This window comes from Suricata suricatta, chromosome 1, assembly GCF_006229205.1.
Source record: "Suricata suricatta isolate VVHF042 chromosome 1, meerkat_22Aug2017_6uvM2_HiC, whole genome shotgun sequence".
Taxonomy (NCBI): Eukaryota; Metazoa; Chordata; class Mammalia; order Carnivora; family Herpestidae; genus Suricata; species Suricata suricatta.
Genome location: NC_043700.1, coordinates 42276055 through 42302845, shown reverse-complemented (window position 1 = coordinate 42302845; position 26791 = coordinate 42276055). Strand labels below are relative to the sequence as shown.

The window sequence follows — 26791 nt, the reverse complement described above, 5'->3', positions numbered from 1 at the left end:
GCAGTGAGAAGCCATTCCGGGGACTGGGTGGAGAGTGACATGATTCAGTATGCATTAACAACTCTCTTGGGCTGTCTTGTGGCAAATATTTTGCTATGAGCAAGCAGGAGGGAGCCTGGAGGCTATTGCATTTGTCCAAATGGACGATGACAGAGCGGGACAAGTGTTGTGCCAGCAGAAATGAGAAGCACCCAGGTTTAGAGGAGTGAACAGAATGTGGTGTTGGACTCTTTGGCAACCACAGAGGAGGAGGGGGTGCCAGAGATGACCTCTGGGGTCTAGCAAGAATGCCAGGCCAGATGGATCCCACTTCTGGAGATGGAGAGGGCTGGTGGAGAAACATGGGAGAAAGTCCTTCTGGCCCAGGAAGTAAAGGGGTCAAAACAGATGACTCTTCCAAGAAGTTCACCCCTATGCTGATGAAACTGACAGGCCAGAGGGTGAACTCAGGGGAGGGTTGTTGTAAGATGGGAAGTTTGAGTGAGTAAGTAAATGCTGAGGGGGAGGACCCAGCAAGAGGAGGAGGTTGAATAGGGACAAAAGAGAGGTGATCACAGGCAGCCCAAAGCTCTGGGAAAGAACTAGGCTTAGAGGAGCACCTCGGTGGCTCAGTCAGTTAAGCATCTGACTTGATCTTGGCTCACGTCATGATCTCATGGTTCATGAGTTCCAGCCTTGAGTTGGTTGCTGTCACAGGGCCTGCTTGGGATTCTCTCTCCCCCTCTCTCTGCCCCTCTCCTGCTCTCTCTCAAAATAAATAAAATATACTTAAAAAAAAAAAAGGACTGGACTTTGATCTGTGTTGATGGGCTAAACAGCGGGGAGGTAGCCCTGTGAGTTGAGTTGAGCTGAGACTGGTCAGATTGCAAATTCTCTCTCCTCTCTCCCTAGCAGAAGGGTCCTCCCCTTGGTTATCTGGATGCCTGTGAGAGAAGCTTCCCTGCATGGCCACCATGGGTCATTTGCTGGATGGCCCCTCTCTGCCTTGGGGATGCGACATGGCCAGTGCCCAAGAAGCACTGGCAGGAGACAGGCTGGGGAAAGGAGAGAGGACAGGTCTCCCTACAAGCTCCCTTCGGGCCACTGTGTCCCTCCTCAATGGAGGGTAACGGCTCTTAGTAGATGGCATCTCCACGCAGCTTCTTTGCTTTCCTGGGTCAATACCACCATCGTCCCTTCACTCCTGCTGGCCTAGGGACATGTCTGTGTCCCACCATCACTAGCCTCTGAGTATTGGGCTGTCTATTGTGATTTTGTGATTTCCCCACACTCTGCTATATCTTTGTTTTTTACATCCCTTTTACCAACTCTGTTCAAATCATCCAATTTGAGGGTGCCATCACTTTCCTGTGGAGACTGAATCTACAGGGATAGTTACCCCTTATAAAGCTTCATAAAGGTTCATAAAAAGGTTCATAAATGCACAGAGTATTAAAGTTGAAGAGGGAACTTAGATGTCTTCTTGTCCAATTACTATATTTAAAGAAGAAAACCTATTCAGAGAGGCTGACCGGGTCGGCCAAGGTCACATAGGAAGTTAGTAGGCACATTTGATATGCTTTTATGGGAGAAGTGAATCCTAAGACAAGATGCAGTTATCTCCAGGGAGAGGAGACCCCTTGAGCTGATTATGGGATGTAGTTGGAAGTTTTGAGGATGGAGAAACACATTCTTACTAACACGTTCTTGCCCATTCCAGAAAAATAGCACATGTTTATTTCCTCCCCCAGGTATAGGACCCATCCACCTCAATGAGATTGAGTGCACCGGGAATGAGAAGTCGATTATAGACTGCAAGTTCAATGCTGAGTCTCAGGGCTGCAACCACGAGGAAGATGCTGGTGTGAGATGTAACATCCCTGCCATGGGCTTCCAGAAAAAGGTGAGGGGTTTATGTTCTGTCTTGGTGACCAAGCCCCAGAGACTCTGATCCAGGGGGCCTCACACTGAAGGTGTCTAACAGGTGGTGTTAGAGTGCTCTGATGTTGAACTCAGAAAGGGCTCAGGCTCCACTCTGTCACCATTAAGGACCTTGTTACCTAGCATTTGTTAAATGGGCCAAGTGAAGAAATATGTGTGTAAACACTGCTGTCCTTAGTGGCTGATGTCAAGCATCACTATTTGCCCCACTCTGTGCTGGGACTGGATGTGTGGTGTGATCTCAGTGCAGTCCCTTCTTAAGGGACTCAAGGTCTGAAGCACCTGGGACACCCTTGGCATGGTATCTAGCCAACAGAGGAACTACATCGACAGCAGGTCTACAAATTACACAAATGTAAGCACAATATAGACAATATTTTGGGACAGAAGACTGTATTTTGGTAACCAGAGGGAAATAAAGGGGAAACTTAACAGCATTATACCAGAGACACACCCTTCCTTTCCCAAGATGGAGTCTCTAAAAACCTACATTGTATGGCTAGCGTGGACGATCTTTCCCACTGGGGTAACCAGCAAGATGAATTTCTCTCAGTCTATCCAATCCTACAGAAAGGCCCAGAACATCTTGTCGACTGCTCTTCACTATACCATAAACTTGTCTGGATCCAGAGCATTATCTGCTATAGGGCCAGCATGTTAGAAGTGCTTCTTTTATTTTATTTTTTATTTAAATTTTTTCAGAGAGAGAGAGCGTACGCGCATACCCATGAGCCTGAACCAGGGAGGGGGCAGAGGGAGAGGGAGAGAGAGAAACTTTTTTATTTTTTATTTATTTTTTATTTTTGAGAGAGAATCTTAAGCAGACTCTATGCTCAGGGTGGATCTAGATGTGGGACTCAATCCCATGACCCTGGGATCATAACTTGAGCCCAAATCAGGAGTTAGATGCTCAACCAACAGAGCTACCCATGTGCTCCTTAAGCACTTATTTTGAAAATGAGCAAATGCGGGGGCACCTTGGTGGCTCAGTCACTTAAGCCTCCAATTCTTGATCTTGGCTCAGGTCATGATCTCATGATTCATGGGTTCAAGCCCTGCGTTGGGCTCTGTGCTGGCATCACAGAGCCTGCTTAGGATTCTTTCTCTTTTTCTGCCCCTCCACTGCTCACTCGCGCTCTCTCCCCCCCCAAAATAAATAAGTAAACATTACAAAAAATAAAAATAAGTAAAAGTGAGCAAATGTAGACATACCAGGATGCCGGATGGTTTCCCAGTTGGGTTCTTGTTTTGACAGTGATTCTTGACCTTGGCACCAGCATGCCAAAGACACTGCTAAACTGGTCAGCCGCAGCATGTGTTGTGCAGTTCATTGCCCAACGGGACCAAGAACATGAACCTGACAGCACGGAGCCAAGCCATGCATTTGCCTGTGGGTGAGCAGGAGCACAGGCCACGAGCCCACAGCTGCGGGGAAGGCTCACCATCGCTAATTGTCTGGGGGCATCCCAAGATAGCCATAACAGAGCTATGGAAGGTGACACGCCACATGTCCCGTTATGCTGTGGTACCCTTCACTTTGGGCTGATCGGAGCTGGCTGGAGTGGGCTTTCCAACACAAATGAAAGACCTGGGCCAGAGAAAGTGATATTTTCTAGATGCGTTCTATGGTTGGATGGCTGAGCCAGGCCATGTGCTCCCCGATGCCAATGGACACACCACGTTCCCGGCACAATGGCCATACCCTTGCCCTCCAGACTGCACCAGGGGCTCCCGGAGCAAGCATGCGGCATGGGGGAGTTTTACACCTGGTTGCCATCCCCTAGAAAGGAAATGGGGATGGTTGCCTATGAAAGAAAGTGTTGGGCTGTCTGGTTGTCCTTGGTATGGCAGTGGGCCAGCCTTCCACACGGCCTGGCATGAGGCTCCCAGGGCTGCCAGCGGCAATGCCAGATAGAGCAATCAGGATTCCCGTGTTTTATCACTGTTAGTTCACCTTGGCTGCCATAACCAAACACCACAGACTGGGTGGCTTAGACAGTAAATTTATGTTCTCCCATTTCTAGGGGCTAGAAATCCAAGATCAAAGTGCTGGCAGAGTTGGTTGCCTCCAAGGCCTCTCTCCTTGGCTTGCAGATGGCCGCTTTCTCACTGTGGCCTTGTGCCACCTCTGTGTCTGCATTTTGGGTGCCTCTTCCTCTTCTTATAAGGACACCAGTCATGTGAAACGAGGGCCTACCCTGATCACCTCATTTAACCTCCATTACCTCTAGAACACGCTTTCTCCAGATACAGCCATATTAGGGGCTAGGGCTTCAGCACATGAATTTTACGGGGCAGGGCACTGGCAAGGCCACAGTTAACAACACTCACTCCCTGGCTGATTCTTATTTCTTTGAGGCTTGAGTTTGCTCCTCAGAAAATAAGGAGGTGAGAGAAAGGATTTCCCTAGCTTCCCATCCAACCCTGTGCATGAGGTAATTGACTTGTCTATTGAATGGCTAATAAAAGGCCACAGACTTGGAACCCGGTGGATTTGGGCATCCAGTCACAACAAAGCCTCATTCCCCTCCCTGCCGGGAGGGAGGAGCCAAGCAGAGGAGGCTGGGGGAGCAGCAGGTGAGCACACCAGGGGACCCGCTTGCTGACCTCCAGTTCACCTCTGAACCACAGGGCTGGCCTGGCCTGGTGGCAGGACCAAGCCCACGTATGGAATGTGAGTTAGAAAGTGTCCGCACTTCCTTTCACGCTAACATCTGGGCCAGTTACCTCGCCTCCTACTCCCTCACCTCTGCAAAGAGGTGTGGGACTGGTTAACCACAACCTTATCAAAACATGATGCAGCCTTGCCCTTCTCTGCGGGCTGGAAGTGTTTTGCTTTCCCTCTTCACGCTCAGGGACATGTGGCTGCCCGCAGCTCGCTCCCTTCTTTCAAACTACTGCCATCGAGAGCCCAGGGAATGGGGCAAGGGAAACGCCTGGGTTATTTTCAGACACTCTGAGGAGGATTGACCTTCCCTGGTATCCTCACTGGGTGACGAGGTGGAAGGGTGAGGCCCTGAGGCCTCTTGGGTTCCACCGGCTCTGGTGATGTCAGAGTGCCTCGAGCTAGCGGGCTAGGCTGTTTCCAGAATGCTGGTGCCTAGGAGTGGGGCCCTGGGAATGGAGAGAGCTTCATGGCTCACCTCTTGCTCCCTCTGGTCTTCTCTGAAAAATGAGGAAAGGCCCCCAAGTGCATCCTGAAGCGCTTAGATTCCTTCCCGAGTTGTGGAAACCTGGGCACTGTCACCAAGGCTGCTCCAGGCCTAAGCACAATGGCAGCTTGGAGAAGGGCTTCAGGGAGCCCCCCCCACTCAACCCTGGTGACCCCATGAGTCAGCCTGCAGCCTCGTTCCTCAGCCAGAGCCTCTGCGACTTCCCTTGGCTTTAGAATGCGGGACAGGGATGCCACCGCATGGCCAGCCAGCTTTGGGAGGGCTGCACAGGCAGAGATGGACGAAGGAGAGAGTCTTCTAGAACCTCCTCAAAAGAGCAATGGACACAGGGGCCTTGCACTTGGGAGCCCCAGTGCTCTCTGGGAGCAGGACAAAGTGTGAACAGGGGTGCTTCTGGCTCCTCCATCCTCACCCTTCACTGATCTCGAGATGACAAAATGATGTCAGTCTTAGGAGGTAGTGGCCTGTGAAGGGAGCAGCCAGAGATGCCAACTGTCCTCCGTGCAGTCAGTAAGGCGGGCACAGTCCACAGGGAATCCTCAACCAGTAGTAAACCTTCCTGAGAGTCATTCTTCTCTTGAACTTGACTGCTAGCTGGTATCTGAGCTTCAGTGCTAAGCTGGCCCAACACAAGTGTGCACCCCCTGGGCTTGGTGGAGGGAGGGGGGCATCACACAGGGGGAGGGGAGGGATCTGGATGTCCTGAAGAGAAGCGAAGCTTACCTTCAGCTCCTGAAATCAGAGCCCAAGTTGTGGGAAGGCTCATCCTGAGGCCTAGATGCAGGGCCTGCAGTACAGGCTCTGTCACAGTCCCTGGTGTCTGTCTGTCTGTCCTCACACAGTGTCCAAAAGCCCATGGCCAGGAGACTCAGAACCAGTGGAGGAGGGAGAGGGCATGTGTGTGTGAGGGGCTGACAGACTGCTCCTTGTCAAGGTAGCAGTTGCTGAGAGGCAACCTGAGATGGGTTTCACGAGACCCAAAATAAGGTTCCTTCATGAGTCTTGAAGCTTCGGGGGTCAGTCTGACCTCAGTGGACAGGAAATACCTGAGAACACTAAAGCCCAGGCCCCAAGGCCCAGAGCACGCAGCCAGCATGCCTCCTCGTCCGCCTGGCTGTGAAGGCCCAACTCGGTCCTCAGTTCGGGTCAGTGGTCCCCACTTTGAAACAAATCAGCCCTGCCTGGAGGAGGAGGCTTAGCGTCGGTGGTTGGAGGTAGTCTGGTATGGCAATTAAGAGGCGCTTCCCTTATCTGAGACTCTCCTTTCTCATCTGTAGAATGGGGATGACCTAGCAGGGTAGTCATGAGAGCAGAATGAACTCATGTCCACAAGAGACTTGCAAGGGCCTTCAGATGCCATACGTGCTTCGAAGTCTATCTGTAAACTTCCCCGCGCCAAGCACTGTGCCTGTCACAGAGTGAATGCTCAATGAATATCAGCTCCATGAATGGATCTGGTGAAATCTGCACAACTGATTTCATCTCTGGGGAGGGGCTGGGATCACGGGCAGAGTTCAGTAAGCATGTAAAGGAAGTATATGGTGAAAGTAAAGGTCTTTGTTAGGCAGACCTCAGGTAGGCAGAGGAGCTGGCCTGGGGTTACCCAGAGGTGTCCCTGATGGGTTTTAACATGCACCCTGCCCAAGGCACTGGCCTTTCCTTAGGATGTTGGAGCTGAGTTGCCTGCCTTCTGTCATTCTGGGATTTTCTCAATGACTCTGCTCATCTTATTTGTTTGTGTTTTTACATAAACTCAAAGATATGTTAGTCATGTGTATAGTACAATCCATATCTAAGACAGTGTCCAGTACCCCCCTTCACCCCGGGTCCTCAGCCCAGAGACACCCACTGGCCTCCTGAAGGCTAGCCACCTTCTTGTGTGCTCTGACCCCTTCTATTTCTTCTGAAAAGAGCTTTAATATCTGATGGGACTCCCATATTAATGATGTAATAAAGATCATTGGCTATAATGATGGCTAATATTTCTTGAGCACCTACTTTGTGCCAGGCCCTGTCTGAGCACGTTACATGAACTATCTCATTTATTTTTTTAATTCATTTAAGAAAGAGAGAGAACATACGTGAGCATGCATCAGTGGGGAAAGAACCCCAAGCAGGTTCCACGTCATTAGTAGAGAGCCCAACATGGGGCTTGAACCCATGAACCCTGAGATCATGACCTTAGCCAAAATCAGGATCAGACACTTAACTGACTGAGCCACCCAGGTGCCCCTGAATTATCTCATTTAATTCTTCCATTCAGCAAACCTGGGACATAAACCTAGCATCATGGCTGCCAGCTGATCTCACTGACTTTTGCAACCCCTAAGCCCATAACAAGAATTGAGACTCATGCCCTAGGAGTTATGCCTGCTAAGAACTGGTGAGCCAACAGCCCAATGTGCTGAGGGTTCCTGGAGATGTCATGCCTTGTCCCAAAGGAATGTATTGCTAGATGTATAAAAGGAAGGAGGGTAGGGTGTTTGGATCAGGCATTGCATTTTTAGAAACCTTCCCCAACCTCCACATCTCTCTGCGTGACCTCATATAAGTTAGCCCATGCCTTCAGTCCATAAGCTTGGTCACTTATTCATTCATTCCAAAAGTGGTGTTGGAGAACCTAACATGTGTGAGGTACTCACCTAGTTATTGATCACACAGCAAACCACACAAATGCAACTCTGCCCTTTGGAGCTTATATTTCGGCAGAGGAGACAGGCATTAAACAAACTGTAAGTTAGCTTAATTGTAACTGTCAATAAATGCTAAGAAGGAAACGTGTGGGGAGCAATGGAATGTGTATGTGGGCCCTGACCCTGGAGAGAGAGAAGTGTCGTGGAGTATGGAATCGGAAAGATGGACAGAGATCAGCCAGGCAGAAGGGCATCTGTATGCCGTGGGCTTCTGTGTGAGATGTGTGACTTGCTCAAAAAAGTTGGGTAGCCACAGAAACTGAGAGAAGGCCCACATGCCTGGAGGTCAGAGAACAGGATGCAACAGTGAGCAATGGAGGAAAGTGAAGCCTCTGGTGTGTTCTGAGCAGGGAAGTGACACGGTTGGGTGGTTTTCAAAGACGACTCTGGCTTCTGACTAGAAAATAGGGTGATGGAGTCCAGAGTAGGGCAGGGAGAGGGGCGGAGGGCTGGCTCAGGCAGGAGGTGATGGCGCCCAGGACAAGGGGGTCTGCACAGAGCCAGAGGGAGGCGATGGATTGGAAAGAGACTTTGAAGATAAAATCCACGAAGAAAGATTTTGACAGCATGTGGGGAAAGAGAGAGAGGATGGGGTTGAGGATGGGGTGGGGGATGGCGCTGGCTTGTATAACAGAGCAGATTGAGAATCAGCAGACTAGAGCTTGCAGGCCAAGCCTATCCCTCTGCCTGGTTTTTTAATTATAGTTTTCCTGGGACATAGCCATGCCCGGCCATTTACACATCCGCCATGGCTGCTCTTAAGCTACGCAGCATAGCTGATCCGTTATGACACGGAGCATACAGCCCCCAAAGCCTAAGATACCACCTAGCCCTTTATAGAAAGCTTGCTGCCCCTGGAGTGGCTGGCAGTATATTTTGCTGAAATAGGGAGTGAGACAGAGCTAGAGAACAGGCTTAGGTGGAGACAGAAAAGATGCCAGGTTCCGATTTGGACCTTTCCAAGGTGCCAAGTGGAACCGTCAAATAGACAGCTGGCTGCAGGGTCTCAGAAGGGGGCTCTGGTGGAGAGGACAGTGGGGGCGGGGGCAGATGAGATCGGGAACTCAAACCAGCTGAGTGGAGGGTGCGCTGATGACAGAAGGGCCCAGGAAGGAGTCTTAGGGACTGCTAACATTTTCAGGCCCCTGGACACATCCTCCCTAGTGTCTGATTCTAAGGGCAGCCCCTGCAGGCAGTCTCACGGAGGGTAGCAGCCGGTAGAGACAGTGCCACTGTGGTGCTCAGGGGTGCCTCCCCTCTGGCCACACAGGCTCCTAAGGCTCCAGGATGCTTGTGGGTGGGGACTTAATATGTAAGACCATGCTGGGCACGATAGGGGCACACAGTAGGCTCTCAGTGATGCTTTGAATCCAGCTGTGTCCCAGGGAGGGACCCACTGGCTTGGGGAAATTGAGACTGATGGCAATATGGCGGCACAGCTCCCCTCTGTCTCCACCTGCTGACCATGCCTTTCTCTCTGTCCACAGCTGCGCCTGAACGGGGGCCGGAACCCCTACGAGGGCCGGGTGGAGGTGCTGGTGGAGAGGAACGGGTCCCTTGTATGGGGGACGGTGTGTGGTGAAAACTGGGGCATTGTGGAGGCCATGGTGGTCTGCCGGCAGCTGGGCCTGGGCTTTGCCAGCAATGCCTTCCAGGTAAGAAGCCCTAGCCTTGAATAGTCTGATGCTGCCCCTCTCAGTCAGCCCATATTTTCCATGAACCTTCCCCAGATACCCAGAAGGTAGACGAATTGCCCTGCACTGTGGGGGGAAGGGGAGGTGGGTAGGAACCTTATCCTGGCCTCAGCTCTGCCCCTCACAGCCCCGAGTCCTTGGGCAGGTCATGCTCCCTTCTGGCCTGTTTCCCCCCTACAGAGTAAGGGGCTGGACTCTGGTTTCCAGGGTCCACTCGAGGGATTGGCTGGTAAACCTCCAAGCCTTGTCCCACATCTGTGGTGCTTCATCCCCCCAGCCCCTTCCTTAAAGAGAGGGACTCAGATGAAGGCAGCAAAGCCCCTGCCCCTATTGGAAGGCAGCAGAGGAAAGGCAAGAAGCCCTTTGGCTTCAAAAACCCTTGACTTCTGTTCCCTTGACATTGTTAGAACAAGACTGGGGGGATGAGGAGCCAGAGATAGGAGGCTCAAGGTTTATTCCCAACTGTACCCATCCCCCAGCCTGCTGGATAATGGTCTAGGAGAAAGCAGCCACCCTTCCTCGCCTCAGTGGGTCTCCCTGTGACATGGAACGAATAGTCTCAGGTCCTCAATATCCCAGCTCCCGTACCTTCTCACAGAAGAGGAAAATGGCCTAAAGCCCGCATCTTCCTTTGCTAACCCTGACTCCAACTCCTGTGCCCAGGTGGCCCTGTCCCCCAGGACGAGATTTCTTAGGGAGGGACTCGGGACAACTCTGCAGCCTTGCTGAGCCTAACTCTGCTGCAGGCTGGCCAGGTTCAGGGCAGCAGTAGAGTCCTGAGCAGAGGCTGCCCTGTGGCTCCTCCTCCGGCATTCAGGAAGGACAGGCCTCCAATAGCCCTGCCCATGCCCTCTGGGGTCCTGGCTTCCCATACTGTCTCTGTTCATACTGCTTTGACCAGCCAAGGCACTCTCTGGGGCTCCGAAGGGAGTGGAAAAACAGTGTTCTCTAGTGGAGTGCCTGTCCCACTATTTTTGGCAGTGTCTCCCAGGAGCCCTGTGTTGAGGATCTTGAGAGCATATTGGTTTTAGAGGAGAGAGTGCTATGATTGATTAGTCATGTCTGCCCTGGGCACAGGGCAGGGAAGCAAGCAGCATGAGTTGCAGGTGCCTAACATTTCTGATGCACAGCATTCAGCAACTATTTGGCCAAAGTCTTAGCTATGCCTTCCCTGTAGGGGCAGAACCAGAGGGTGGGCGTCTCCCTCACTCTGCCACCAGCAAAGTGCATGTGCCGGGTGAATGGCTGTTCATGCTGTAGCTGTCTCCATCTGGAAAAAATGGGGCTCATTTAGCTTTAGCCTGGGGATTTTTGTAAGGCTGAAAGTTGACAGAATATGAGAAAGTGACAGTTCAAGGTGACCCACTTCTCATCTCTTTTGTTTCATCCAGGAGACCTGGTATTGGCAGGGGAATATCTTCGCCAACAAAGTGGTCATGAGTGGAGTGAAGTGCTCGGGAACGGAGCTGTCCCTGGCGCACTGCCGTCACGATGAGGATGTGACCTGCCCCCAGGGCGCGGTGCAGTATGGGGCTGGAGTCGCCTGCTCAGAAAGTGAGCGGCCCTGGGGTCCTGTCCCACCCTCCCTGCCAGGCTCCAAAGAGCCTCACTGGTTATTCCTTGCAAGGTTCTGGGGCGTCTGCCGCGAGCAGGGTCAAAGAGGAAAGCAGAGATTCATGTTAGGTGAAAACAGTCAGGTGGGGGGAGATACTCCTCACCTGCAACCTCACAACTTGCCTGCTGACAGTGGAAAGACAAGCAGGAGGAAGGGACTTGGGAGTCTGAGAGCCCTGGGTTCAAATGGCAGGGCCAGTGTAGACAAAGTGACTGAGAACTCCTTGTTCTTACCAGTTTACGAGGAAGACTGCACCTTCCTCGGAGGATGTCTCTGAGGGCAGTGAGGTAGACAAAGCATATACGAGGTGCTCCACGTGTGCTGGCTTCTTTCCTCTCAACCTTGCTCCGAAGACCAGTTCCTGTTTTCACACCTTGGAGGCAACTTAGCTTCCGGGTGACTCCCCGGGGAATCCCAGAGAGCCTAAAAACACAGAAGGAGAAACCCCACCCGCACTCAGAATGACTCGGCCCATGAAGGCTCCCTTCCATACTGAGAGAAAGGGTGAGCCGTGCAGCCTTGTGGGCATGCTGCCCTCCTGATGCCCAGACTCTGCTCTCCCCACCCCTCTCCTTATAAAACCACACTTAGCCTTCTCCCTCGTGAATCCGGGAGGTGGCAGAGGCCCAGGATCTGGCCAGAGAACTGGAGACCAGACCCCCACCCGCTATTTATTAGCTGACCTGGCACTGTTAGTTAACCACAATGATCAACAGTTGTCTTTTCTAAGACACTAGAAATTAAATGTGACAACGAATATGTACACATGCACATTAAACAATGATGCATGTCTTTTACTGTCATGGAGAATCAGGGAAGAGTACTCCTGGGCTCAGGGAGCTGCACCTGCCCATCGGCCCTGTTAGACTCCCTCACCCACCCAAGCCTTGTAAGGAGGGACTGTCCACCCCGGGGTGAGCTTCTCTTGGCAGACAGCACAAGTTATCGTGTCCCATCTGAGGAGATGAGCAGATCCCCTCCCTTGCCAGTCCCCTCCCCTACCCCTAGGAAGAATGTCCTAGCAGAGAGAAACCGTCAGGAGCCTTTTCTTTGCTTCTTAGTTTATTTTATTTTGTAATATACCATCATTTCCAAAAGGAAATTAAGATAATATGAACCTCAGTAAAAGGTAGCATAAGAGAAAAGCAGACACAAAAGGAGAGCCCAGGTGGCTCAGTAGGTTAATAGTCTGACTCTTTTTTTTTAATGTTTATTTATTTTTTAGAGAGACAGGGAGTGCAAGTGGGGGAAGGGAAGGGAGAGAGAGGGAGAGAATCCCAAGCAGACTCTGTGCTGTCAGTGCAGAGCCCAACGTGGGAACCAAACTCACAAACCGTAAGATCATGACCTGAGTCAGATGCTTACCTGACTGCCGACTCTTGAGTTCATGATCTCGAGGTTGAGATCGAGCCCCATGTCAGGCTCCATGCTGATGACACAGAGCCTGCTTGAGATTGTCTGTCTGTCTGTCTCTCTCTCTCTCTCTCTCTGCTCTTCCCACCAACCCCTCCCCTCTCAAAATAAATACAAATAAACATTTTAAAAAACAACAAGAAAATAGGGGTTGGCAAAAAGTAGTGGCTCAAAATGGAACCGAGAGAGGTTAATAAAAAATTTGTAGTGTGGAGTCCTATACATTTACTCTTGGGAGGTCATAAAATTCACCATGAGCTTCCTAACAGCCAAAGGAAAAAAGGAAACCTGGTCATCAATACCACTATCCATGAAATAGAAACAAACTCAGGAGATAAGAGAAGCTCACTGTTCTAGTTACCAAGTTGGAATTTCTCATGAAGGTGGACAGTTAACAAGATAAACGGGCTCTTGACATCCTCGTGACAGATGAAAAGTTTTATGGGGCTCTGAGAACCCCTCAAATTAGGCTAAAGGCATCACTCAGGGTGACTACAGGGAGGTCTGTAGCCATTTGGGCCAGGAACACAGCTCTTGACTGATCTGGCTTAATGCATGTTAGAGTATTCAGAGAGAGTACATACTTCAGGCAACCCTTCATAATTCCTTTTCTCATCCAACCAGCTACACCCTATGTCTGCAAGTCTTTCTTGATCTCCCTCTTTCTTCCTCCTCACCCACCCACCCCCCATTTACAATCCATTTCATTTTCACCTTTCCGTGTGTTCTCGACTCCCTCTACGGCCTACTGCAGAGGCCCCTCAGCAGGATCCCCACAGCAACATGTGCCCCTCCGATTGCTCCCCCTCCCAGAAGCCGGAATCCATATTGGCCTCCTACTTATGCCTCCGTCCTGTTCAAACCTGTCCAAGCTTTTCTATAGCACTCAGGTGAACTTACACACTTGTGCCGGGATTTACACAAGGTGGGTGTTGTCCAGCCTCATTTTGGACCATCCTCCACCCCCCCCAACCCCCCCACCCCCCGTCCCTCTTCCATGTCCCAACCACACAGGCTTTGATCCTCCTTCATGCCTCAGGGGCCTGGCACACGCTACTTGACATTGTAGAGATACTTCTATAATCCCCACTCATCCTCCAGGGAGCAACAAAAATGTAACTGCCTCCGGGGGAAATTCTTCCTGACCCCTCCCCCAAACTGGGTCCCCCTGTCATAACTCCATATTTCTCCTTCTAGCCCTGTACACGACCGTAAGTAAGTAAGTAGTATGTGCTTTTGTCTCTCCTGCCACAGTGTAAGGTCTGCCTTGTTGAGCACTGTCCAGAGAGCCCAGTGCAGTGTGCACTGTAATAACACTTGGTGGATGGGCAGGTGAATTCATGCTTCAGATGAGCTGCTGGTGGATATTTTGGATGTTAGGGAGGTCAAGGCTCTATTCTATGGCAGGTGCTGAGAGCCCGGCTCCCCGGCTCCCTGCTAACTGCAGAGTATGTCTGAGCTGGAGCTAGGGCTGGCCTCCTCCCAGAAAGAGGAGAGAGCAATGGAGACCCATTTGCTCAGCTCAGAAGTAAGCAAAGAGGCTGTCCGGTGAGTACTGAGTAGCGTGCAGACAATGAATAAGAGACTTATAACACCCTCCAATAAAAGTGTGCCCAGAACACCCAGTATCAGCAGTGCTGCAACCTGGGGTATGCCCTCCAAGAGGAACTATTTCTCAGCAAATAAGGGACTTCTGATTTACGTCTTCCACTCCCTAACCCACATCCCATCAGTGCACCCCCTTTGTGCCCTTCAGTTCCACATCCAGGCCTTGCAGGTGGATTTTCCCTCTAGAAGGTGCCAGCCTCGTGTCAGAATTGTGTCCTGACAAGCTGCTGTGTTCCACATGCAGCTGGGAGGTGAGGGGGGACACCCCAGGCTCTGGCGGACTTGAGAGAAGCAAAGCTCACAGGTGCACACCACTTCAGACATATACAAGCAACTTGATGGGAATTAAAGGATGGATCTGGTTGTACATCATATATAATAATTTTGTGAATTGAAATGTACTAGGAATAGTAAATGGAATCTGCCTTTTAAAGGGAAACTTACAGTTAACCCTTTTGTATAGAAGCTAAACCTTCTAATAGAATTGTTTATTTAGCAAATATAGACTGTAACCATTGGTAATTTTTTTTTAACACCTGCTATGTGCAGTGTGCTGAGTAAATCAAGCTTTGTTTTAAAAGAAGTACCTAGGGGCACCTGGGTGGCTCAGTCAGTTAAGCTTCCAATTTGGCTCAGGTCATGATCTTGCAGTTCATGAGTTCAAGCCCTGCATTGGATTCTGTGTCTCCCTGTCTCTCTGCCCTTCCCCCGCTTGCACTTGCTCTCTGTGTCTCTCTCTCAAAAATAAATAAACATTAAAAAAATTTTAGTAAGTTAAAAAAAATAATAGTTTCCTGTGGAAACTGAAAGGATCCATTAAGAAGGTAACTTGGCAGGGGCGCCTGGGTGGCTCAGTCAGTTGAGCTTCCGACTTTGGCTCCAGTCATGATCTTGCAGTTTGTGGATTCGAGCCCCACATTAGGTTCTGTACTGACAGCTCAGAGCCTGGAGCCTGCTACAGATTCTGTGTCTCCCTGTCTCTCTGTCCCTCCCCCACTTGTGCTCTCTCTCAAAAGTAAACAAACATTAAAAAAAAAAAAAAAGGTGATTTGGCAATATACATCAGAGCCTTGAAAACATGCAGACCTTCCTCCTGGCAATTTCAATTATAGAAATACATTCTAAAGAAATAACTACAGTTAAATACAGATTTACTACAAGATGTTTAACTGTGCAAAATGTCAAGCAACCAGGCATCTAAAAATATGAGTTAGGGCTATGAATTAAATATTATGTAGCCATGAAATGTACATTGTAATGGATATGTATTAACAAGGAAATACCACAAAGTGTATTTTTAAGGGAAACAATATTAGCAGACTGTGAGTCTACATACAATATTACGCATGTTTTAGACTGTATTTGTATCATTCCCAGGAGAATCAGACCAAGGTATTAATGGTGCTCTTCCCTCAGGGAGGCATGCTGTCATTGCTATTGTTTGTTGTTTATGATGGAAAATCTCCAGCCACCCCAAAGTAGAGAACAATACAATGAACTTTCATGTGCCATCACCCTGACTGAACGATTGCCAGCATTTTGCCCACCAGTTTGCACCACTTTGCACTGATTACTGCAGAGGCGTCCAAGAGGACCTGCAGAGAAGGGAAGAGGAATTTGGGGTGGCGTTCCTAAGGAAAGTGACATTGAGGGCCATGAGCCAGTCCCGGATGGTGCTGGGGAGGCGAGGAGGGGTGTCAGGTCTTGTCTGAACATCGTGTCGGCCCTCCCTAGCTGCCCCTGACCTGGTCCTCAACGCAGAGATCGTCCAGCAGAGCACCTACCTGGAGGACCGGCCCATGTTCATGCTCCAGTGTGCCATGGAGGAGAACTGCCTGTCTGCCTCGGCTGCCCGGACCGACCCCACCACAGGCTACCGCCGGCTCCTGCGCTTCTCCTCCCAGATCCACAACAATGGGCAGTCTGACTTCCGGCCCAAGAACGGCCGTCATGCGTGGATCTGGCACGACTGCCACAGGTGAGCCCCGCTATTCACTGTTGGCGAGCTGCCCTGGCCCCACATGCTGCGGGGCCCAGATGGGATTCAGAGTCTCAGGGTGCCCGGAGAGAGCTGACAGGCCACCCATCTGGGAGGCAGGGTCTTCCCACACTGGAGGGGCTGTCTCCAGCCATTCTCCACTCTCAGCTGCCCTGGCCCACCCCCCCTTCCCTGAGCCCAGTCTCTTTCTTGCCTCCAATGCCTCTAATGTTAAGAAACAGAACTTTTTTTGAGGACTCGATGACCCTCCATTGACTCTTTGGTCAGTGGTTTTCAAGTGCATCCACAACAAGTTCATGATCCGCAGGGTGCTTGGGAGTTCTGCAATTTTTGGCCTCTGGGTTCATTCAGCAATGTATTTTAAACATGTCGAGGAAGACAGTGGGTATGGAGACGAGAGTTCTAGGCCCAGTAGTCATGGGACCTCGTCTCTCAACCCAGCTGTGCCTCTAAACAGCTGTGCGATGTCAGGCCATCTGTGCTACATCACCCGGGACCTCCAGTGTCCCTGCCAGCCCTCGGTCTGTGGACTCGGTCCCAGTGCTGTAAATCCTGCTCAAGAATGGAGTGAAGCCTAGAGCCAGCCCTAGCTGGAGCCCACATAAGCCACCCCATTCATCTCCTGGCCTTTTCTTTCTTTCTTTTTTTTTGTTTGCTTTGCCTTGATTCTTACTCCAATCCAGAACCCACTGCCCCAGCTCGTTCGCATTTTCTTGCTGAGGCCTGAGTTGGGCAGGTAGAAGGTACAGAAGTGAGCACACTTGTGAAAATGAAGGGGTGTGCAACAGGGCAGCCATGCCTCTGAGAGTCCACAGCAAGCCCCTCCTGTACACCAGTCCCTGCTCAGCAACACAGCTGTTATATTTGGTCCCTGTGTCTCATGGGAAGGCCCGTGGGCTGGCAGAGCCTGCCCACGGCACGCCTTCCCATCAGAATCTGCATTCTGTCAGCATCCCCCGTGATGTGCGCATCTCATGTCAGAGTCTGACTCTGACTCAGCCCGGCTGATTGCTAGGCGCCCTTCCAGCTTGGAACTGTAGCGGCTACTATGAGAGACATAAGAACTGACAGGTACCGACCCCCTTCTAAGTGCCAGGCACATGGAGCCCTCATTTTCAAGGGTAAGAAAATGGAGGCTCGGTGTCTATATGGCTTGCCCAGGGTAACACGAGAAGTTACCTAACGGGGATCCTCCACTCCTATCTGTCTGACCCCGGGACCCCGGAGCGTGTGCTCTCTGACCTCTGCTCAGTCTTCATCAGCAAACTATCCCTGTCTACTTTTTCCTGTCACAGCTGACGGTCCAGTCACATTCAAATCAGTCTTGGGATAGTGCCATTCAGTCTGTTTCAAAAGAAAAGACTCTGATAGAACTTAGGGTGTTGATTTTCCTTTATAATTATTATCAGTTATGTTTTGAATGTCCTAACTAGCCAGAGAAGTGTTGGTCTTTGTATAGAAGCATGCCAGGCTTCTGCAGGGGGGAAGGCAAAGAGTGAAACTAAAGCCATGACCATATTGGTGCCCGATTTCCTTTAGAGAACCCGTGGTGGGTGCCCTGGGCCTGCGGGGGCTGACGCTGCTTATTATAAGTGGAGCATAATTGCCTCTCCATCCCACACATGGCGGACCCTCAGACATTACATGGAAGGAGTCTCTGTGGGACATACGCTTGCTCTCCGAGCAATGGCCTGTCCTCTAAGAATACACATGGCGACACCATGGAACTGCTTCCTCTGATCTGGAGCCCCAGGCATTCCGATCTCTACCCCACCCCACCCCCTGCTTTTCCTATGTCTATTTCATTTCTTTGCTTACAGATGTTCCTGTCAATGCTTTGGGAGGGATGGGTGGAAAAAACATGCTGGCCAAGCATATGTCCCTTCAAGCCACCCCCTCCTGGTCTATAATTGAGAGCCTGTGACCATAAGATCTCAGGGAGCATGAGTGGGCACCCCTGGACCCTGGCCTCCAGAGCACCAGGGGGCTTCTCCAGGCTCTGGGGGAGGACCTTTCAATAGGACTCGTGGTTGCAAATCCTCGTTGGGTCCCTTTGAGAGTCTGATGAAAGCAGGCCCTTCCCCCACTCAAAACAAATTCTTTCTGGAAGATTTAATACCCTATCTCAGCAGACTTACAGACTGTGGAGCCAAAGCTGAGAACCCTGGCTCAAATTAGTATGAATGGGGAAAATTATCACTCCCAATTGAATTGATGGTTCAGTGGGAATAGAACTGTGTTCTTTGAAAGCCTTAAAATGAAACATGAAGACCGACCTTAGCACTTGCCTTGCTGACCAGACATAGAAAAAAGTGCCCTGAGCTGTTCTCTTTCCTATGCATTATGCCCTTGGTTGATCATCCTGGCCGGGTGTGCCCTCCTGCCACTTGCGCCCCAGGGGGTGGGGCCACACCTCTTTAACTGGCACATCATGTCACATCATGTCATATCAGGTTCAGTGGGGTCCAGACGAAGGCAGGCACAGAGCAGCGCTGCTGTGAAGCTCTCACACCTCAGGAAGCCCCCCGGAGAGGCATGGGGGCTGGCGGCGGGGAGGTGGGTGTCCAGCACAGGTGCCAGCCCAGCGAGTCAGGGACAGCCCTGCTAGGAGCAGAGACTTTCATTCACTCTGCCCTATTTCTGCCATGTGCAGAGCAGGCCCTGTGTCAGATCGAAGCACCACAGATGCAATGTGGCCCCTGTGAGCTCATGTTAGGTCCTCATCCCATCCATAGGGCTTTGTCCTGGCCAGAGGGCTCGTCCTCACACATGGGGAAAGCAGGGTGGGGTGACTGGAAGGCCCCCGCCCTTCATGACAGAACACTGTCGCCACTGCAGCTGAGCACCAGCCAGGACTGTCGTTCTGTGACATGTGGCTGGTGTGGGACAGGATGAAGGGTGACAGCAGCTCCTCTACAGTGTGCACAGACTCTGATGCAGAGTCTCCTCTGGGCCCCCAACAACCTAGAATGACAAAGGATGTACGAAAACCTGCCATCTTCCTCTGGACCAGCTTTGTGGGTCTTCCACAGACTCATCATCTCCTTCCTCCCCTGCTACCCTGTCTTAGGACACTGAGCTCTCGAGTCTTGTGGTAGAAGGTCATCCTTCCTTTTAGCCAGATTACAATGACTTGCACCAAGTGTCAGGTTATGCTCTCTCTTCTTAGGCTCTGGAATTTCTTTCCAAGTCGGAATTTCCCTAGGTCTACCCCAGGGATCAGGCGTCCTCTTAAGACTTACAAAAGTCAGGACACCTCAGCCTGGAAAGAGGGAGTATGCCCTCATCACTAGTACATGTCCTCCTGTCTTCCTGGTGGCCCCATCTATATCTCTTGGGGTACATAGTCTGGGGGTGCCCCTGGCCTCCACAGCAAGCCATCAGGGAGGGAGACGGGGCCCTGGGGTCCCGGAGATAAAGCACAGAAGCTCCAGGACTGCAGCTAGCTAGGATCGAGAGGCTCCAAACCAGCTGTCGCCTCCTAGTGTTCACGGGGGAAAAAGTGAAGAGCTGGGGAAGACTCTTAAACAAGTGTGCAGGAAGCAGGAGGAGCAGGAGAAGGTCAGCCTTACAACAGTCCATCTGTGGACTCTGTCTGAATTTTGTTTAGACAACGGAACATAAACCTATTTCTCTTCAGTCTTTCCAGCCTGTAAACATGGTAACATAAACCCCTCTCTGAAAGATGCAGACATGTTTTAGGCAATGAGTCAGACCTCATGTCTCATCCTGCTCCTTCAAGAAGCCAAAATAGACTCGTTCAAAGTCATCACTTCAGCTTGCCACAAAATGCATCCTTGTGAATGTTCTTGGGGGGCCCCTGGCCCAGCATCGCTTTTACAGAAACATGAGCGACCTGGGAAAAGCCCAACTTAGGAATTCCTGACATTATTTTTAGTGCAAGCAAACATAGGAGGAAGGGGAAAGAGCCTTTAATTTCCTCTCAGAAAACCAATCCTTTTAATTCCTCTCTTTCCTCTGTCCTGACTGCCGTACTCCAAGGCCAGCCCCGCGAGACCCGGGGGGCTGGGGGTTGAGGAAGCCTGGGAATGGCAGTAGGAATAGTAGTGATGGGGGTGGTAGTACTACGGGCCAGAGTGACAGCGAGAGAGCTGACAGGTGCTGCGTACCGCTCCGTTACAAGCCCTGTGTGACCCAGTCCTTCCGGTGCCCCTGAAGCGGGTCCTGTTACCATTCCCACTTTCCTGAGGAAGAAGTTCGGGTCGTGCAAAAACACACCCAGGCATTCTTCTCCCCGTGCCTTGAGAGCCCCTTGCTTCTGTTTCCCCGTGTTCCCCCAGTGTCCCTGCAATGGCAGAGACGAGTGTGTTCAAGTAGTTGCAGACGACGGTGACACACACATTGCAGCCTCCACTGGGCCTGGCCGCAGAGGGCCTCTGGGAGGCCCCTGCCAACAAGCAGCAGCCTTGTCCCCATTGTTTATTCTGAACTAAGTGCACCACTTTCCAAGAACCTGCATCTGGTCTCAATTCTTCCAAGAGATGGTACACTGTTATGTAAACAGTGCGTGCGGCTAGAGCAGCTGGGTCACATGAGTTTTCCCTCCTCTCTCCCGGGCCCCCAGGATGTGCCTGCCATGTTCCGCTCCTTCCCTGGCCCTCTCTGCCCCTTTTTGTGAGGCCCGTGCCAGGAGCACTGAGTCCTGAGGCTCACCCCCTAGCTGGTGCGGGGGTGCCGAGGCCTCAGGCCTCGCTGCCTCCTTTTCCCATCTGCTGCCTGACTCTGGGCTGTGTGAGGGGCTGATCCTGATACCCCGCACTTCCCGCCTCTCCCCCTTCCTCCAGGTGTCCTCCCCTTTCGGTTCTTCCCTCCCCACCAAATTCCCACTTCAAAAAGTTTTCAAAAGACATTAAAAGATCACTTTTATCAGTCTGCAGTAAGCGTACCAAATAGCAGTGGTCCAGGAGAGCCACATTAGTACCCCTGGAGGGCTATGAAAACCACTTATTACAGATATCTTAATTAATTTTTAAAGTTTATTTATTTTGAGAGAGAAAGAGTGTGTGTGCACAAGCAGGGGTGAGGCAGAGAGGAGGGGAGGGGAGAGAGAGAGAGGGAGAGAGGGAGGGAGGGAGAGAGAAAGGGAGAGAGAGAATCCCAGGCAGGGTCCACGCTATCAGCATAGAGCCCGATGTGGGGCTCACTCAGAACCGTGAGATCATGACCTGAGCTGAAATCAAGAGCCCGACGCCTAAGCTCCCAAGCCAGCCAGGTGTACCTAGAGAGCTTAATTTATTGAGCTGATTATATGCCAGGCTGGGTGCTCACCAGTTTACGTCTTGAATCCTCACGAAGACGTCCTGCATTCCGTACATGGCTGCTCCCGTTGAGCCGGTGAGCAAGCAGGGCCTGGGCTGGAGGGGGTGCCACTGGAGCCCCACAGTTAGCGGTTAGCGCTCAGCGGCCTCTGCTTCTGCCCTCCCCTTCCTCAGGCCTGGACCCCGCTTGGACCACGCTGTTTGCAGGGAGAAGGCGGGGAGGGCAGCCCCTCCAGATGCTGACTCGGGGGGTCTCTCTCTCCAGGCACTACCACAGCATGGAGGTGTTCACCCACTATGACCTCTTGAACCTCAATGGCACCAAGGTGGCAGAGGGCCACAAAGCCAGCTTCTGCTTGGAGGACACAGAATGCGAAGGAGGTATCTTTGTGGCAGGGGTGGGGGCAGTGGCTTCAGAGGGACTCAAACGCCCCCACCTGTCCTGGAGCCGGGCCTGATGCTGGCTTCTGTCCCCCTGGCCGCTGCTCACTCTCCCTGTGACCTTTCTCCAGTCAGGGCCTTCCATGGCCCCAGCTATGCAGAAAAGGCCTGGCTACGAAGGATTCCCCAGAGTTATGCTCATGGGCACTGGTGGGTCTGCACGGTGCCCTGGCACATGGTCCCTCTCTGTCTGGCTGCCACAGCCTTTCTCCCTGTGTCCCAGCACCAAGTACCCCTGCCCCACAGGCTCATGCTCTCCACGTCCAAGCCCAAAAGACCCGCTTCGGGGGTTCCTGGACTCTCTTGACTCCCCTAGACAGAGGCAGCTCTCTGCCCACGCCTCTAGGTGACCACTGTGACTGCGCTGTGATCACCTGTGGGCACGCCTCCTGGCATCCCAACCTGGCTGGGCCTCAAGGAGAGACACACTGAGTCCCTTCCACATACCCAGTGCTCAGAGCAGTGCCCAGACATGGTAGCCTCTCAATAAATGTGTCATGGACATGCCACAAACAAATGGAATTTTGAGCACTATGTGCCTGGCAACCAGCTGACCCACTAAGGGTCAGATCTGCAAACCAGACCTGGGCCCGCATCCAAGGGCTGATTGCCAGAGGGTGGCAAGATGACCCCCACGTTAAGCTAAATAATCAGCACCATCACTATCCCAGATAGACATTCACTCCATTCCCAGGCTAGTGGAAATGCCAGAGTGGCCAGGGAAGGCTTCATGGAAGAGGGGGCACCAGCCTGGGGCCTAAAGGGACAGGTGGGATGTGGGAATCAAGGCAGGGATTCCGATGAAATGGGAATGGATCAGAAACCCTCACAGCGGGGATGGGATGCCAAGCCCAGAAGCAGCAGAGATTTGAGGGCTTGGGGGAAGGAAGAGATTTGCTGACTGTGGGCTCTGGGAACATCCCCCACCCAGCAGGCCTTCTTAGGGCTCTTTGGTGGGGGACAGCACGGAGGGCAGTGGGGCCAGGGTGCATGGTGAGCAGGCTTCCCTCTGCCCCTGCCTGCAGATATCCAGAAGAATTACGAGTGTGCCAACTTCGGTGAGCAGGGCATCACCATGGGCTGCTGGGACATGTATCGCCATGACATCGACTGCCAGTGGGTCGACATCACTGACGTACCCCCTGGAGACTACCTGTTCCAGGTGAGGGGGGCAGGAAGGGGCTCCAGCCCCTGCTGATGGGAGGAGCGGCCTTTTCCCTGGCGACGGGGGAGACAGCCCCCCTCTTGCTGGTGTCCAAACACAAAACATGTGCCAGGAGGCCAGGAGCCCCATACCCAGGGCCAGCACATCACAGTGGATCAGGTGACCTAAGTATGTGAGGCAGGCAAAGCCCCTGGGGAGCTGCCAACCGCCTGAGACATCCGCATTCAGTTAACACCTGGCACCTGCGAATCAAAATGCACGCGTAGCCAGATTTGGTCCTCAGGCTGAGAATTTGTTCCACAAACTCTCAGGCAACCCACACCCGGGGTGTCCTCCGGCACAGACTCTCACCTCCACCCCGTCTCTCCCAGTGCCCTCACCCTCCCTTGTCTGTGCTGTCAAGGCTGAAAGCAAGCTCATTGACTGGCAAGCGTCCGTGGCTTGTCTCTCCCAGAAAAGCTGACCTCACAAAAGGGTCTGCAGAGGGGACAGTTCCACTGCTTTCCTGCAGACACAGCAGCATGCTCCAGCCGTGCCCCTGGCATGGGAGCAGGGGCACCGCATTCCTGGCATCGCTCTGTCTGGAGCACAGGTGCACTCCGGCCTGCGGCGCTCTCTGCTGCCCCGTCACATTCCTAAGCTGCCACCCCTCTTGCTCTCGAGCTTTGCTCCGTTGGGTGGCAAACTGGGTGACCAGAAATGTGTCATTCTGCCTTGAAAACTTTCCCAAGGGGCATTCAGCCAGCCTGGAGCCTGGCCCATGGTCCCCACCCTGTAGATGGCCCTGAGAAGAACCAACACCTGCACAGAAGTGACCACAGAGGCGCTTTTAAAGTTTTCGCGAGCAGTTTCAGAGGCTGGAAATCAGACAGCCTAGCACTTTTCCACCCACAAACCCAAAACCGCAGACTTGGAGAGGCCCAACCAAAGAGCAGAGTGCTCTTTATTTAAAAAGAATGAATATCCATGTCTCTGTGCACGTACACTGCGCATGGGGTTTTGCGTTTGAGGTCTGCTATCACTTTGCTGGGTGAATGTGTATCATTCACGGCTCATTAAAGATTGATGGCAGGCCAGGCCAGGCCTAAACCCTGTGAATGAATGTAATCCCCCAAGGAAGGGTACTACTACCCTCATTTTACAGCCAGGCAAGGCCAGGCCACATCACCTCTGTATCTGTGTTCTTGACCCCTGCCTATAGTTAGCGAGTTAACTTCTTGGGAGCATGTTTGTGGCTCTGATTATCGGAAAAGATTATTTCCCTTGGGACAGACATGGAACTTTAGATGTGTGGTAGCCCTGGCCCGGGACTCACTGGCCCTCTCCATTCCCACATGGACCTGAGAGCAGACCTCAGTAATGCTGCCAAGGGCGGGAGAGAGCAGAGGGAAGGAGGACGTGTCTTCCAGGCAGAAGGGCCTGCAGGCAAAGGTTCAGAAGGCAGAGGCTCAGAGGCAGGGACATGTGTGAAGTCCCACCTCCAGGAGCACACAGCCAGGTCCTTGTCCCCACCCCATCTCAGCACGTCCTGCTCCCCAGCTCCCTCCTAGTTCCTATCAACAGCTCAACAGCCTGTTCTGTGGCCTCCCTGGGCCCCAGCTCCTGCCTCTACTAACCTCAAACCTCCCGGGCACCCAGGAGAAGGTAACCCCTTTCTGAAGGCCTACTTGTGGGAGGGTGTGTGTATGTGAGAATCACACAGCAGCAAATAGAGGTGCACATTCTTACTCCTCCGTGCCTTGACCCCTCATCTCTGGCTAGTCCTGCCCCAGGCTGCTCTTTGAGCATAGCATTTGTCATGCTTCTTTTCATGAGGTTACCCTGACTCTGGAGACAGGGCTGGTCTCCATATCGCCTGGGCCTGGGGTGGAGGGTGTCCAGGGCAGGACTCAGCAGCCCCCTCTGGCCTGACTCTCCCCCAAGGTTGTCATTAACCCCAACTACGAGGTTGCAGAGTCTGACTACACCAACAACATCATGAAGTGCAGGACCCGCTACGATGGCCACCGCATCTGGATGTACAACTGCCACATAGGTAAGGTCCCTGGGCACTGGTGGGGGAGCACAGCACGGCAGGGCCGCCCCCAGGCTTGCAGCCCCCACCCCGCTCCCTGCGGCCCACCCTCCAAGAGACAGGCAAGAACTGCCCTTTGTCCAGGAATCAAAGCAGCTTCCTTATTTGGGGAAAGCACGCAGGGAATGGAGCCAGCCTCCCATCCCCATGCACAGGAAGGAAGCTGTAGACACATAAGGCCTGGACAGAGGCTGGGCTTTCGCAGCCAGCTCTGGCAGGGAAGGAGGGAGGCACAGAACCAGGCTGGAGCTCAGGCCATCTCATTATGCATGTGACCTCAAAAATGTGGGTGTCAGCAATTTGCAGGTTCTGTGTATCATTTTCCTCTGTTGAGAACTAGACGCTAGTCAACCACTGTGGCTTCAGTCACCAATGAAGAAAGGTACCCTTGTGCTATACACACTGGGGGACAAGGCGGGTACAGAGCTTCCTCTTCTGCAGGAGAAGCGATGCACCCTACTCTCGTGATGGCAAAAACAAAACCCATTGCATTTAGTTGCTCCTGGTCTGGCTTTGCCAGAACACCTGATGTGAGCCTGGCTCCAGGGATGACCGGCACCTAGTTGCAGTCCTGGTCACACAGAGTCACACAGAGGTGGCCTTGGCAGGCTCTTTAGTGGAGGGTGGTGGCTCCCAAGCCCCTGAGGCCAACAGCTCCAGTGTGGGAGAAGGCTGAGCATCTGGTTTGCCAAACTCTGTCTCCTTGATGCCTGCCCCCTCAGGTGGTTCCTTCAGTGAAGAGACGGAAAAAAAGTTTGAACACTTCAGTGGCCTCATAAATAACCAGCTCTCCACGAGGTAAAGCACCAGGCCGCGTCCTGACTTTAGGCCACAGCGCATCGTCCCCAACAGCCGCAGTCTGACCGATGGCCACCCAGCCCTGCCCCTGCCCGGTCTCCAACCCCCACAGCCCTGTCCAACGCCCAGGAGGAAGGGGTGTGCCTGTCATTTGCTGGAGGCTGCTGCCTGACTTCTGGAGCCTGGGGACGACCTCCAGGGTGCAGCTTGACCACAGGGCTGTGGGCGTCAAGAGCCATCTTGTCTGGGACCCCAGGAGCACAGTTAGCAGCAGTGTCCCACCTAAACCACAGTCCACCCCAAGTGTGAGACCACACCACTTGACTCACACATAATACAGGGCCATGTTAGTGGTGTGAGCTGTCAACCTGAAGTGGTCAGGCTGAAGTCCATTTTTCCTCCTTTTAGCTCATGTCCAGCCAACTTGAATATCTAGACCTCTCTTCCAATTAAACAGACTCCCTCTATTATACTCACATATACAGATAATGCTGCCATGTGTTTTCCTAACTAGGTGAGCTCAGAGTTGGTGCTTCCCCCCTCCCCCCTCCTAAATCCTTTTATTTTTCAAGATACCATTATTATTTTTTCACAGACTTTGAAACACAAGGTAATTTAGTGGCATTTAATATTGGGCATCTGGGCCTTTGAAAGTATAGCTCCAAAGAAAAACCAACCCACCTGTGTAAGTGGCTCATCCTGTTGTTCCAATTCTGTGGGTTAACTGATTCAACGGTGCTAGAGCCAGGGTCCTGGGTAATGAAGACACCCACTGAGCGCCATGTGTCATCACAGACGCTTACACATACTTGAAACTTGGAATAAAAGGTTTATGGTATGCATTCGTGTTTCATTTGGGCCTCTGCACCCAGCCCTGAGCCGCAGAGCTGCTCCACTGAGCAGTCGGGAGGGAGGGAGC

At 52.2% G+C, this 26791-nt stretch overlaps 1 protein-coding gene across 1 annotated transcript in view; it reads left to right on the top strand.

Moving 5' to 3' along the window:
• Positions 1–26710, top strand: part of LOXL2 (lysyl oxidase like 2) — a 63816-nt gene extending 37106 nt beyond the window's left edge. Inside the window, exons 6-13 of the mRNA XM_029937751.1 lie at positions 1731–1882; positions 9274–9441; positions 10872–11034; positions 15851–16094; positions 21660–21775; positions 22861–22997; positions 24924–25035; positions 25797–26710. Coding sequence (XP_029793611.1) covers positions 1731–1882; positions 9274–9441; positions 10872–11034; positions 15851–16094; positions 21660–21775; positions 22861–22997; positions 24924–25035; positions 25797–25876 — 1172 coding nt within the window. The 3' untranslated portion in view covers positions 25877–26710. The remainder of the gene's footprint in view (positions 1–1730; positions 1883–9273; positions 9442–10871; positions 11035–15850; positions 16095–21659; positions 21776–22860; positions 22998–24923; positions 25036–25796) is intronic.
• Positions 26711–26791: the final 81 nt, after the last annotated feature.